Source organism: Anopheles funestus, chromosome 3RL (assembly GCF_943734845.2).
Source record: "Anopheles funestus chromosome 3RL, idAnoFuneDA-416_04, whole genome shotgun sequence".
Classification (NCBI taxonomy): Eukaryota; Metazoa; Arthropoda; class Insecta; order Diptera; family Culicidae; genus Anopheles; species Anopheles funestus.
Genome location: NC_064599.1, coordinates 844,770 through 858,887, shown reverse-complemented (window position 1 = coordinate 858,887; position 14,118 = coordinate 844,770). Strand labels below are relative to the sequence as shown.

At 39.8% G+C, this 14,118-nt stretch overlaps 1 protein-coding gene across 6 annotated transcripts in view; it reads right to left on the bottom strand.

Annotated features, from left to right (window-relative positions):
* Positions 1–1,176: 1,176 nt before the first annotated feature.
* The window catches only part of LOC125768684 (uncharacterized), a 32,248-nt gene continuing 19,306 nt past the window's right edge, over positions 1,177–14,118 (bottom strand). For 5 of the 6 annotated variants that reach the window (XM_049436695.1, XM_049436697.1, XM_049436699.1 and 2 more), the window contains exons 5-11: positions 13,555–14,066; positions 13,354–13,467; positions 13,178–13,277; positions 8,184–8,285; positions 7,723–7,915; positions 7,494–7,594; positions 1,177–7,408 (exon numbers count right to left, since the gene is read on the bottom strand). In XM_049436695.1, coding sequence (XP_049292652.1) covers positions 7,250–7,408; positions 7,494–7,594; positions 7,723–7,915; positions 8,184–8,285; positions 13,178–13,277; positions 13,354–13,467; positions 13,555–14,066 — 1,281 coding nt within the window. In that variant the 3' untranslated portion in view covers positions 1,177–7,249. Of the gene's footprint in view, positions 7,409–7,493; positions 7,595–7,722; positions 7,916–8,183; positions 8,286–13,176; positions 13,278–13,353; positions 13,468–13,554; positions 14,067–14,118 lie in introns of all 6 variants that reach the window. The other variant, XM_049436700.1, reaches the window with a different exon arrangement.

Genomic DNA, 14,118 nt, shown 5'->3' with positions numbered 1-14,118 from the left:
TCTGGTCGAAATTTTCCTTGGCCAGATTAATGGGAGTCAGTTTCATCGCTTCTTATCGGGTGGACAGCACAAACGTTCCGGTGACGGTCGATCCGAATCGCGCGTGTGACGAACATTGCGCATGCAATCATATCGCTTTTCGGGGTGTGTTAGAGTTGTGAAAGTTTTCCCGCTTCACCCGATGAATTTTTGAAGATATTTAGCAAGAAGGTGTCAATTGGAACATCAAATCGGCGATATTTGTGGCCATCTCTTGGGTGATGATGAGACTTTGTTTTGATTCGTTCAAACTGGGTCACCGAATGTGTGGCGTGCGTTTGAATCTTTTCGCACATGCCTCCGGTGGAGTGGAATTCGAAATCAAAATATGACCTCTTTAACGCAAAACAAAATTCTACCTTCGCTTCCAGCACGTACAATGATTGATTGATACACATTTCAGCAAAACCGAATTCAAACGAAATCATTTTGAATATTCTCCAACCACTCTACTCGCATGATCGTTCACTGAATAAGGAGGCTTAAAATCAACACGATCGTGTTTGTTCCGCGGTAAAGCAAGTGTAACATTTGCTGCAAACAAGATCAGTTCCACTTGGGCATCCAGTTTGGCTATGAGCGATGAAGCAGCAAAACTGCTTCACTGTGTCAAATGCGTCCAATCAACTGGACACGGATGTTAGTCGGCCGGACTGACGGATCCCCGAACCTCTAACGATCTACACGGAACTGTCCACCGAACAAGGTAATGGTTGTTTGTATGCTTTACTTCTCTTCGGTGATTTTTTTTGCACGCGTTCTCTTCTATACTTTTCACTCCGTAACTGTATGGCGTAGGAATGTTTGCTTTGTTTTAAACCCTTGGAGTGAAATCTAAAAAGGATCTACGATTTGGACATTTTTATGTTGAACTGAGGAAATTTCTACCCTAATTACGTGGGTATTACAAACATTTATCACATTCTGCTTTTCGGGGTTATTGTCAGGACATATGCTGTGGGTCCTCTTTGTCTTGGGCTTACAACTGTACTGAAGGAATAAAGCTCTAGTTTTATAACAATTCGATTGATCTACACATCCAAAACCGATCATATGCTGGAACGTACCACTTGCGCCACTTGTATGCCATACCATGCACCGCCAGCCAGAAGCAGTAGTCCATTCATCAGTCAGTCCATTTTATGTAGGTCATGCGGGTTTTCCCTGTCCAAGCGTTGTGTCCGAGGTCTGGCCATCAACGTAGCGTCAGTCAGCGTTACCGTCATCGTCGTTGATGCGTCAGGCGTACTAACCAGATCTCCTTCCATGCGTGCACAACCGATCGGATGCGTGTACCGCACGGCCAAACATATCTACCAATCTTGGTCACACCCGGATGACGGATGGGTATGGAAAGGTGAAAATAAGAGAGAGAGAGAGAGAGAGAGAGAGAACGAAGGCGATTGGAATGAAGATGGAGAGGTGAAAGATGTACGCAAGATTCAAACTTAACAATTCGACTCCCGTTCGCGACGTTAAACTAAAGGACAAATACCGTTGGAACGATCGTTTAATGTATGCCAATTGTTGCGATCGGTTCCGCGGCAAGTGAATACCGAGCGAAAACCGACGTCGCAATCGATCATTTCGCATTAATCTTTCGGCGGTGCTAAGTAGTGGATAGTAGGCCAACAAGTGCTATTCTGACTTATGTTTCGCGAAAGGAATGTGCCGAGAACCTTCCATCTGCTAACGAGGGAAGCACATCGAATGACCGTTGAAGATTGTTGTACCGTTTGGGATTTTGTTTTTGTCTGGCAGGCTTAATTCCCGAACGGTGACCAACTAGACAAGCGTGAGCATAGAATGAGAATAGAAGTAAAATGTAATATTAACAAGCTACCTTACCAAGAAGTTTTGCGGTAGAAATGGACGAGATCAGCAGCACTGTTAATGTACCGGGAGGTGTGAAGAAACAATTAAACGGGAACAGTGAACCACTCGCAATGGCCTACTCTGATGAAGCTGTACCGAATCAAAATACCCTAATCTACGAAATGACGCGTTGAACTTTGACTCAACCATGCGCGAATGATATAACAACAATGAATCAACGCATTTTCGCATTTATCTTATACGCGTTAATCAGCATTAAGCTGTGTGGATATGTTAGATAAACTGTTGGAAAAGTTTGTTTCTTTTCGTGTGCTTCTTTCTGCTACGGAAAGCACAGAAACCGTTCGATGTGTCGTAATTATCAATCCAAAATCTGTTTTGATACTTATCTGCACGGCCACGATGTGTTTGGATGTGTTGTTGATGTGAAAAATCAATACAATCTGATGGAAATCTGGCAAACCACATGGAGTTTGCTACTGTGAGTGTCTCATTACATACCTACGCCGGGGGGTATAACAGCGACCAGGGGAGTACCCAGCGCTTATCATAGTGACTTTCGACGAGTGGTTTTAACAACCAACAGGGAAACTCAAAACCGACCAAATTAATCTTCACTGCCACTGGTGGCTGGGGTGGCAGACGTCGAGGTGTTGTGCTGGGCTCACACTCGCCCGCCTGTCATTATTCTTTATTATTGCTATCATCATTACCACGTTACGTTACACGTCGTGTACATCCTAGCAGAATGGGTGCTCTTATGAATGTGGGCTTCCGAGGAATAATTATATGGGGAAAATGGTCCAGCTCGTGTAGCTCAAACAAACGTTAAAATGTAGGTTACGGTAGAGGAAAACCGCGCCGTGAGGCGCGAGCGAAGATGATGCCTGTGTGCGTGTGGGTTTGGTGCATTATTGATGAGTTTGGTTTTGACTTTTACCATCGACCCATCGACGGGGAACAACAACCCCTAAAAAAGTCAGTCAGTCAGTCAGACAGACCTTCCATCATGAAGTCTTTGTACATATAATCCTGGTGATGGTGAGCTAACTTTAATCTTGGTCGGTCGATTTGTTTGGTGAACAGTTGCTTTTTGACTAACTTCTCTTTAAAGCCTTTTTACTCAATTAATGGCGCCACGATTGGGTCATGTTTTCAAAATGGGTCGTAATTTATTTGGCTAAGCAAGGCGAGTAATCACGATGAAGAGAATGAAATGATCAATCAAATGTTCATGTTGCTCGTCCGCTGCAAGAAGTTTAGTTGTTTCGGGTCTGCCATGCACAATAAGGAATAAAAGCAAATCACGAAAGTTTTAAAGTTTAGCTCTTAATTTTTATTAAACATTCTTTTAAATATATATATGTATGTATATATTAATGTGTTTATGCATGTATATATCGATTTCAGTGTGAAAGTTTACATCAGTTTCAGTATTTCAGCTCGGAAAATATTACGAAGCGTTTCGTGTGTAACTCCTTAACGTTACAGTTTCTTCCCATTAGGGATCATTCAACTATTACGTAACACTGGAAGGAATTGAATAAGGATGTGGGAAGGGGGTGGGGGGGGGGGGGGGGTGGTGAAACACTCACTTGTACCCTTTAGTAGCCTTCCTAGTGTTGATTATGATTATAACTGGTATGATTATATCGTATGAAGGGGAAATAATCTTTCAACTTTTTTAAGTAAAGGATCGCGTCTCGAATGTCAAAGCAAAGTATTTTCCAAGAAATTACTGTCATACGATCGTTTAACATAACGACTGAACAAAAGAAACGAGCAGATCCATTAACAATCCTAAGCGTTACTTAATAGTTGAATCATCCCTTAGTTAAACTTGTTTTTTTTCGTCTTTATTACGTGGTAAGTCAAATCATTTGCAATAGATGATGATTTTTTCGTCTTTGTTCCACAGTGAATCGAACTAAAGCCATACTAACTTAGCTGCAAAAATTTCATCCAGATAATGCTTTTCGTAAGACGATTAGAATATTGATAGTATTGTGGTCACATTTTGTGTATACATAAAAATAGATCTATTATAAACCACCATGCTTATAAGAGAGTAGGAAAGATTTCTTCATATCTTTCTAGCTGAACATAGCGATCGGAGACACTCGCTTTGTTTAACAAAAAGGAATAACATTGTCCTGTTTGGAGCATTTCACTTAGTTTTCCGTTTCCTAACACTATTAGCCCATTTAGTTAGGAATCTTTTACATCAGCACTTTGTCACAATTAGTAAAGAAGTACGCTAGGAGCTGTAATATACGGGATTCATGTTTTTGTTTTGTTTTGTATACTCTACATAACAACTAACCACAGAAACACAATCACACACAGACACTGTTATACACGCTCGTAGAGTCCTTCCACACCCTCCTTTCTAGATAACTTTTTACTAAGGTTGATCTGATGCGTTACATAGATCAATGCACATGTTTTGTCCTTTTCAAAACAGACGTAGCGTTCGAAATAATCTCCACCGAGCAATAATTGACAGATTTTTTGCAGTATTTTATACAAACAATCTACCGAAAACGTTTTACTTGCAGAAATTGTAACATTTGTAGATTTCTTCTTTTTAGGTCTTTGGAAACTGACGTTGCATTTTATCGATAAATTTTACAATTTGATTCTCTCATCATGTTCCTTCTTCTTCCAACTCTGTCTCTTACAGGCTGTGTATGCCACACCTCAGTGCTGCCCAAGAGTTTCACGTAAGTAGAACTGCAATTTATTTGGGTTCCGCTCAATTTGGGCTCCACTATCGTTGCTCGTTGTGGTCGGTTACAACTTTTTTTTCTCAAAATACTCAACCAGAACTTTTTTCGATTTCGATCATCTTTTCGAACCATTCGATTATCGCTTGAGATTGGTTTACCTTTAGGCCGCAGTACAATTATGTTACGTTTTCGACTTCTATGTACGTTTTACTTTTGAGAAATCGAAAATATCGCCTTTCCCGCACCTCAGTACTGTGTTTCGCTTGTTTTGATATTGTTCTTCATTGATCCCCTATTTGATTTGATAAAATTTGATGATTCTTCATGTGTTTCTTCTTTGCTACTTTGCCTGCATCTTTTTAAAGGTTATCATTATGTTTTTAAGGTTCATCATTATTTGATCATTTAAATGCATCAAGTTTGAATGTTGGGGCTTAATTAAAATTAGCCAACTTGTTGGAGAGGTGTGCACATAAAAGTAAGTAATGGCAAGGGTATGGGGGTTTATGTGTTGCTTACATTTAAAGCTTTCACCATGCGCCGAGTGTCCTTGCACCAAGTTGATCACTGACAAGGGATTAGAGTAAGTGAAAGGCAAATCATATCTTAGGTTACAATTTTATAGAAAATCTTTGTTTAATGGTTAGTTCTGTTCCACTCTATTGCACACGTCGTTTTATAATACACTTTAAAGCTTTAATATTATTAGAGTAATATTCCTTACTATGACAAATTCACGTGAAGCGTCTGGTTTCTCAATGTATGGAACGATTGATAAAAAACATATGGATTAAAATTGATCGGAGAACAAAAAGAGAGAGAGAGAGAGAAATGCTATACCTTCCAAAAGCTACCAGGGTGCATTGGACTTGCAGCCTGGTGCATGCAAGTCGATTTACTCTACACCCGCGGCTAGCATCTAATTTATCTGGCAGTAACCGCATTCATTTTACGAGGTTGCTCTCTTTCTTGGAACGCGTTATGGGATACCCAGAACGTGGATACGGAAGGCAGAAACTTGCGCCAGTTTGTTTTTACGACTAAAACTCCACCCCCGTGGCAGCTTCCCATGCGGTGAAAAATGGTGCTAGTGAAGGCGAGATAACTGAAGGGGACACATTTTTTTAACCCTTAGATATAGATCAGGGCATGGGAGAATTCAAAAGCCCAGTAGCACTAAAGTTCCGCTACTGCTTTCGCCTTCACACCAGTGCAGTGTGCGATTGTAACAGGCATTGGAATGCTGTAGTGGCCTGAATAATTTTACACAGCTGAAGAGCAGTGACACTCACTGTTTGGGTTGGTACAATGAGGATAAGAACCGATTTAGAATCAAAATGCTCTTCGATAAACGGTGATCGAACTGTATCTTTAAGACTTCACTGCTGCTCAACTGCTGCACCATAAAAAGCATCAGAAAAATCAGCATATTTATTCAACACAGCTACACAGTGTTACCATTACACGCGATCCCATACACACACACAGTAAATAGGCTATTAACACGTGTATACTCTTTGTATATAGCTATATTTTTGTATATATGTGTTTGTATATAGGTAATATTTTGTTGTTGTTGCAATTAGTAATTTGTAAAGATAACCTGCTACGATTAACACCAGTCGAGCTCCTCTCGAGTGATCGTACAGAGGAGTTCCCTTATCGGTCCTGCCCTAATCCAATTTCCAACAGTGAAAAATGAGCACGCGGATGACTACCTTACTTGAAATGGCAAAATATACACACTAAAAAAGCCAATTGGTTGTACAAATTGCCTAACTGTAGGCGTATGTTTGAGACAAAGCGCCTAAAGTTCTGCAACCAGTGTGACAACATTTTCATATCAATACACTTCAAATAGTTTGTCGCTAGAAACATGATTACCACAATTGGTACGCATCTTAATGATAAGAGATCTTTTTCGACAATTTTCGAAACAGTTAGCTTAGTTTTCCTTCCATCAAGATTGTATCGGTGCATGTGCATGCGTAACGGCCAGTATATAAGTAACTCGTGTGTGAGCGAGAGTGGTTGTGCGTGAGTAAATAGAGCTATATTAGCCAGTCTTTGCTGCGATATGCTAGAGATCGCGCAGTATAGATTCCTTAGCGTACGCGAGTCTTCCAGTATTTTCTTTAGGCTTCCTTCGTGTAAGTCTCCAAATGTTAATGTTTGTCAAATGTTGACAATTTGTTTTTGGGTTTTACACTAACAATAACACAAAAATTCCCGTTTGTTTAGAAACATCGTACATGTAACACCATCGACTACTTATATTTTCCCTTCGCTTTGCGTTCAAAACTTTCTTTCCGGTTGCTTTTCCGATACACACAGACACACTCGTTCGCTTGTTTTATTCCTGTTTGGTCGCCTGATTTCTTCTTTCTCGGTGGGAAAATGTTCATCATAGGCCGACGTTGCTGTTCAGCCAGCAGTTTGGCTCGGTTTCGAGCGACAATCGAAGTCATGTTTCACAAGACTACCCCAATTATTTCCCTTCTTCCCCCAAATCTCTAGTTTGGCACTAAATAACAAATTATGCTTCACCGTGGTAATGCAGTCCTGTATGTACGGTTGGCTTAAGAGGACGACAAACGGCTTCCATTGCTGCAGAACTAACTCACTTCATTATTTCGTAAGCTTATTTAAAGTACGTGTAAATTTTCGCAGCTTTTCGATTTGGTGATGTCGGTAAGACAAATTTTGTGTAAAATCTCTTTTGCAATGTGCAGTGACATCTGCGTACGGGAGTTGCGCAGATTCGTTGCACTGGCACGTTTTTCTCTCTGCTCTTTGAGGCGTATCTATGGCGAAAGTAAATGGAGCGAGATGATGAGTCTTTGCAATACGCCGAAATGCATCACATATCGAATAGATAGTAATAAGTACCTGCTTAAGGACGCCTACGAGCAGCTCATCGACATTGTGTTGAATTCCGCTGGACGTTTCGATGAACTTTGCTTCACGGGACGTTGCCAACTGCTTTCCCTCTACGGTAAGAAGTGTTTTTTGGGGTCAGTTATGGTTATAAAATGTGACAAAACGATAGACACAGCCCGTATCGAGCATTTATTTTGTTCTGAGCCGGTTCTGTTCGTCGATTAACATCGTCACTTACCGGCTGTGGTTATGACTCGTGCCCTAGCCAGGTCGGATTTGTTTGCCGCTATGATGACCGCTTTTTCCTTCGTGTAGTGCTCGGACCACAGATAGTTGAGTATTTCCTCCGTCACTCGGAACGAGTTCCGGTCGACGATCGAGTAGACAACAACGCAGGCATGCGGTTCGTACGTCGAGAGCGAGTTTTCCACCTGTTGGAATGCAGAAGTAATCGTAAATGAGACTATCATCGTTCAAAGGATTATCATCGTTCTCCACGTGATATGCCAACAAATGAGACACGTATCGCGGTAGCTCGCTGGTCACGTATTGAAAAACCACAAACACACTACCAACAGACAGTATCTTCATTTGGGAGTTCAATTTGCTGCGGTTGAACAAATTTACCTACAACTGGGTATGCTATTTATTTAGCCAGGTTGGAAACATTATGTGGAACATAACTTATTAGCTACTTACACTCATTTCCACGTTCGGATGGTCGATAAATATCATCTCCGACTCCTCACCATCCAGCAGCACGCTAACGGTCTTCTCACCAAACTCATCATCTTTCCGATCCGTTTGAGCATACGTGGATTAAGCGTTGGCGGTTGGCGGACATGTCCAGGCATTTCACCGTTTGTGTTTCGTAAAAGTGTGAAGACAAAAAATCGAAAAAAGAAAAACAAAGAGCAAAAAAAGCGAGAAAAGAACAAACGGATTCAAAGCTCATCTCACATCTCCTCTGACTCTGATAATTACATTTTACCACTCGAAATATCATCTTCCCACTCTTTCAAACCCCACCGGCTCATTCCCTGCCACAACAGAAACAATCTAACATGAGTTTTCCAACTCGATGTGTGTGCGACTGTGTGCGGTTGGGTATGTGTTTTTTCATGCTTGTGCCGGGCATAGAATTTAATAACATTGCCACCATCACCGCACAGTGGAAAACGGTTCTCAGCTCCACAGGAAAACTGCCTCCTTTCGCCCCATGTAGGTGCGTTCATATTCCCGCCGCATCAAGGGGTAGTATTAAATCAATGATTCGTGGAAATGAAAATAACACTTGTTCCCTGTTCCTACACGTTCTCGCTTCGGTAGTGCTGCGTGCGTTCAACGTTTTTTATGCGCTGTTTCCGGTTCCTATTACTGCCCCAGCTAATTGGAATATTGGCAGCCCAAAACGAGAATAAATCATTGTACACACACATAAACAAATCATACATCGAAAGGGTTGAGGTATATTTTGCTTTATGTACACTACTGTAAATCCCTTAATGAGCTTTGTTAATATATTTAGCGAGCAAGGCTACATTTTTGTATCATGTAACGCGCTTCCAATACTAGTTTAGTACGCGGACTGCTTGCTCGACTCGTTACACTAATTTGTTTGATATAACATGTAAGTCAGGAAAACGTACATCATACCCCGTATTGCCGCTTTGTCATTAACGAAAGTGCATTCCGAGTGGTGCCCGAGAGCGAAACCATTACACCAGAAACGCTCCCGGACTGCTGGCTATGGTTGCACTTTTTTACACACAAAGTAGTTCGCTTTTCAATTAATAATAATGGCCACCATTTTATGGACCAACTTTTCTTCCTCTGCTTTCCTTCATCCAACTCCCTCGCATCTTCCCTTCTTCCTCGACTCCCTTCTAGACATGAAAACTACAACTCTTTTTAGTGAATCAACTCAGAGTGAATGAGTCGTTATTAAGATCATCCACTATGCAAACTAAGCGGCCACGGGGACCCCGAGGCTAAAGGGGCCCCGAAATTGTTGGCGCTTCCTCCGATCGGTCATAGTGGATCTATGCACTACAGATCCTTTAGTTTTGGGGCCCAATTACCATTCCGCTTAGGGCCTCCGAGAATCTTGATCTGCCACTGCTCCTAAGGATGATAAATTGAAGTATGCGAATTGGTTGAAATAAGTTTCTTTTCACTCAAATAATGCTTTAAATACAAAAGACAATAAAAAATAATAAAAAATAAAAAAAATCTATAAATTTGAAAATTTTCTAAGGCTATAGCCTTAACTTTTTTGAGTAATTTTGCAAAATTTTTAAAATTGATTAATTTTAATGAAAATTGATTACATTAAGTTTCTTTTCACTCAAATATTGCTTTAAATTAAAAAAAGAATAAAAAATCAGAAAAAAAATTCAAAAAAATTTTCCACTCGAAAATTTCATAAGGGGTACCCCTTGCCATTTTTTTGAGAAATTTAACAAAATTTAAAAATTTGTTTTATTTTCTTGCGAAATTGTTGCAATAAGTTCCTTTTCACTCAAACAATGCTTTAAATTAAAAAAAGGTAAAAAATAATGAAAAAAATTGAAAAAATCTATAAATTTGTCAATCCACTAAGGCTCATTTTCGCACCAAGTTTTGCCTATAACCCGGTCGGTATCCAACGGATCGCCAATCTTTAACCTGTGGTCGATAGATGGCACCAATGGCTACATTTTCTTCGTGGACGGCCATGCCCTCAAATGTCTGTGCCAGAAGTTATGCGAGGAACCAAGTTCCTTACCCTGTTTGAGAAAATGTAAAATTTTCCTCATTTTCGCACCAAATTTTGCCTATAACTCGGTCGGTATCTAACGGATCTCCAATTTTTGCCTGTGGTAGATAGATGGCATCAATGGCTACATTTTCTTCTTGGACGGCCATGCCCTCAGATGTCTGTGCCAGAAGTTATGCGAGGAACCAAGTTCCTTACCCTGTTTGAGAAAATGTAAAATGTTCCTTATTTTTCTACAATTCAGCAAAATTTTTAAATGTGATATATTTTATTGCGAATTTGTTGCAATAAGTTTCTTTTCACTCAAATATTGCTTTAAATTAAAAAAAGAATAAAAAATCAGAAAAAAATTTCAAAAAAATTTTCCACTCGAAAATTTCATAAGGGGTACCCCTTGCCATTTTTTTGAGAAATTTAGCAAAATTTAAAAATTTGTTTTATTTTAATGCGAAATTGTAGCAATAAGTTCCTTTTCACTCAAACAATGCTTTAAATTAAAAAAAGGTAAAAAATAATGAAAAAAATTGAAAAAATCTATAAATTTGTCAATCCACTAAGGCTCATTTTCGCACCAAGTTTTGCCTATAACCCGGTCGGTATCCAACGGATCGCCAATCTTTAACCTGTGGTCGATAGATGGCACCAATGGCTACATTTTCTTCGTTGACGGCCATGCCCTCAAATGTCTGTGCCAGAAGTTATGCGAGGAACCAAGTTCCTTACCCTGTTTGAGAAAATGTAAAATTTTCCTCATTTTCGCACCAAATTTTGCCTATAACTCGGTCGGTATCTAACGGATCTCCAATTTTTGCCTGTGGTAGATAGATGGCATCAATGGCTACATTTTCTTCTTGGACGGCCATGCCCTCAGATGTCTGTGCCAGAAGTTATGCGAGGAACCAAGTTCCTTACCCTGTTTGAGAAAATGTAAAATGTTCCTCATTTTTCTACAATTCAGCAAAATTTTTAAATGTGATATATTTTATTGCGAATTTGTTGCAATAAGTTTCTTTTCACTCAAATATTGCTTTAAATTAAAAAAAGAATAAAAAATCAGAAAAAAATTTCAAAAAAATTTTCCACTCGAAAATTTCATAAGGGGTACCCCTTGCCATTTTTTTGAGAAATTTAGCAAAATTTAAAAATTTGTTTTATTTTAATGCGAAATTGTTGCAATTAGTTCCTTTTCACTCAAACAATGCTTTAAATTAAAAAAAGGTTAAAAATAATGAAAAAAATTGAAAAAATCTATAAATTTGTCAATCCACTAAGGCTCATTTTCGCACCAAGTTTTGCCTATAACCCGGTCGGTATCCAACGGATCGCCAATCTTTAACCTGTGGTCGATAGATGGCACCAATGGCTACATTTTCTTCGTGGACGGCCATGCCCTCAAATGTCTGTGCCAGAAGTTATGCGAGGAACCAAGTTCCTTACCCTGTTTGAGAAAATGTAAAATTTTCCTCATTTTCGCACCAAATTTTGCCTATAACTCGGTCGGTATCTAACGGATCTCCAATTTTTGCCTGTGGTAGATAGATGGCATCAATGGCTACATTTTCTTCTTGGACGGCCATGCCCTCAGATGTCTGTGCCAGAAGTTATGCGAGGAACCAAGTTCCTTACCCTGTTTGAGAAACTATAAAATGTTTCTCATTTTTCTGCAATTCAGCAAAATTTTAAAATGTGATATATTTTATTGCGAATTTGTTGCAATAAGTTTCTTTTCACTCAAATATTGCTTTAAATTAAAAAAAGAATAAAAAATCAGAAAAAAAATTCAAAAAAATTTTCCACTCGAAAATTTCATAAGGGGTACCCCTTGCCATTTTTTTGAGAAATTTAGCAAAATTTAAAAATTTGTTTTATTTTAATGCGAAATTGTTGCAATTAGTTCTTTTTCACTCAAACAATGCTTTAAATTAAAAAAAGGTAAAAAATAATGAAAAAAATTGAAAAAATCTATAAATTTGTCAATCCACTAAAGCTCATTTTCGCACCAAGTTTTGCCTATAACCCGGTCGGTATCCAACGGATCGCCAATCTTTAACCTGTGGTCGATAGATGGCACCAATGGCTACATTTTCTTCGTGGACGGCCATGCCCTCAAATGTCTGTGCCAGAAGTTATGCGAGGAACCAAGTTCCTTACCCTGTTTGAGAAAATGTAAAATTTTCCTCATTTTCGCACCAAATTTTGCCTATAACTCGGTCGGTATCTAACGGATCTCCAATCTTTGCCTGTGGTCGATAGATGGCATCAATGGCTACATTTTCTTCTTGGACGGCCATGCCCTCAGATGTCTGTGCCAGAAGTTATGCGAGGAACCAAGTTCCTTACCCTGTTTGAGAAACTGTAAAATGTTCCTCATTTTTCTGCAATTCAGCAAAATTTTAAAATGTGATATATTTTATTGCGAATTTGTTGCAATAAGTTTCTTTTCACTCAAATATTGCTTTAAATTAAAAAAAGAATAAAAAATCAGAAAAAATTTCAAAAAAATTTTCCACTCGAAAATTTCATAAGGGGTACCCCTTGCCATTTTTTTGAGAAATTTAGCAAAATTTAAAAATTTGTTTTATTTTAATGCGAAATTGTTGCAATTAGTTCTTTTTCACTCAAACAATGCTTTAAATTAAAAAAAGGTTAAAAATAATGAAAAAAATTGAAAAAATCTAAAAATTTGCTAACCTTAGCATTTTTTCCGTTCATTTTCTTTTCAACTCAAGTTTTTACTCTTTTTGCTACTCGACTCACCACGGCTCCATGCTTAAACTCATGAGTGAGTAAGTGAAAAAAGAGTCGCCAAAACTCCTCGTGGTGAGTGAACGAAACTCGTTCAGATACAACGTTTCAACTCACTATCTCACTCTTACTCACTTTGCTCATCTTTACTACCTTCCTCAACTTTGTACCCGCGTTCCGGTAACTTACCAAGACTGGCATCGTATGTGTGCATGTACTCAGATGTCATAAACTGTGAAACCAGGGCCGTTTTACCAACACCCGAATCGCCCAACATGACTACACGATACCTGCCAGATTAACGACGAAGACGAAAGAATCTTGCATTACTTCCTTGTAGGATGTTACATTGCCCTGTTAAGTCACCTTGTAGGAATTGGTTCACTTTCGTCGTCCTCGCCATGAGATGAAGGAAGTGAATCCACGGTAGCATATCCTCCGCCACAACAGGATCCCTCGAATGGTGACCTTTCACTGGCGCTATTGCAGAAAAATAAGCAAAGAATACGTTAAATATAGCGTTTTGCTGGATATCATGGTTATCATACATTTGCTACAGGACCTTACCGACTTGCCGTAGAGTTGACGCTGGTATTACTCTTGGATCTTCGTGATATGATCGAGTCGCCGCAGTTGACCACCGTTCCTTTGCTGATCGAAAAGTGACGCAACCGATATAGATCGTCGCTCTGGCGTGGATTGTACGGTCGCTCGGGCAATGAACAAACGCGCGGTCTCGCATGGTCCGGCACGGGAAGCTCTAGAAAGTTGGACGTTCTCCGCTGACGACCGCGGGCCGATGCCTGGAACGCTAGCGGTCCGATATCTTCGTTGGAGAAAACGGACGTATTTGAAGCTGCACTCTTGATCGAGTCACGCGATCCCTTCCTGCTGGCCAGGAATGCTAACCCTCCCTTGTGGCTGCTTCTGCGTCTTCCTTGTCGTCCGCCCATCGACCCCATACCGCTCATGCCGATATCGCTCGTTTGGGTAAGATCGCTGGTCGATTTGCGACATGTCAGTGAAACGACGCTGTCGGAGCAGGTGCGATCGAGCGTTGAGTGGGAATTTCTTAAAACCTTTCATCGGAAAGTGAACAGAAGAATATGTTAGCCGCAGCAAGGAAAGCCG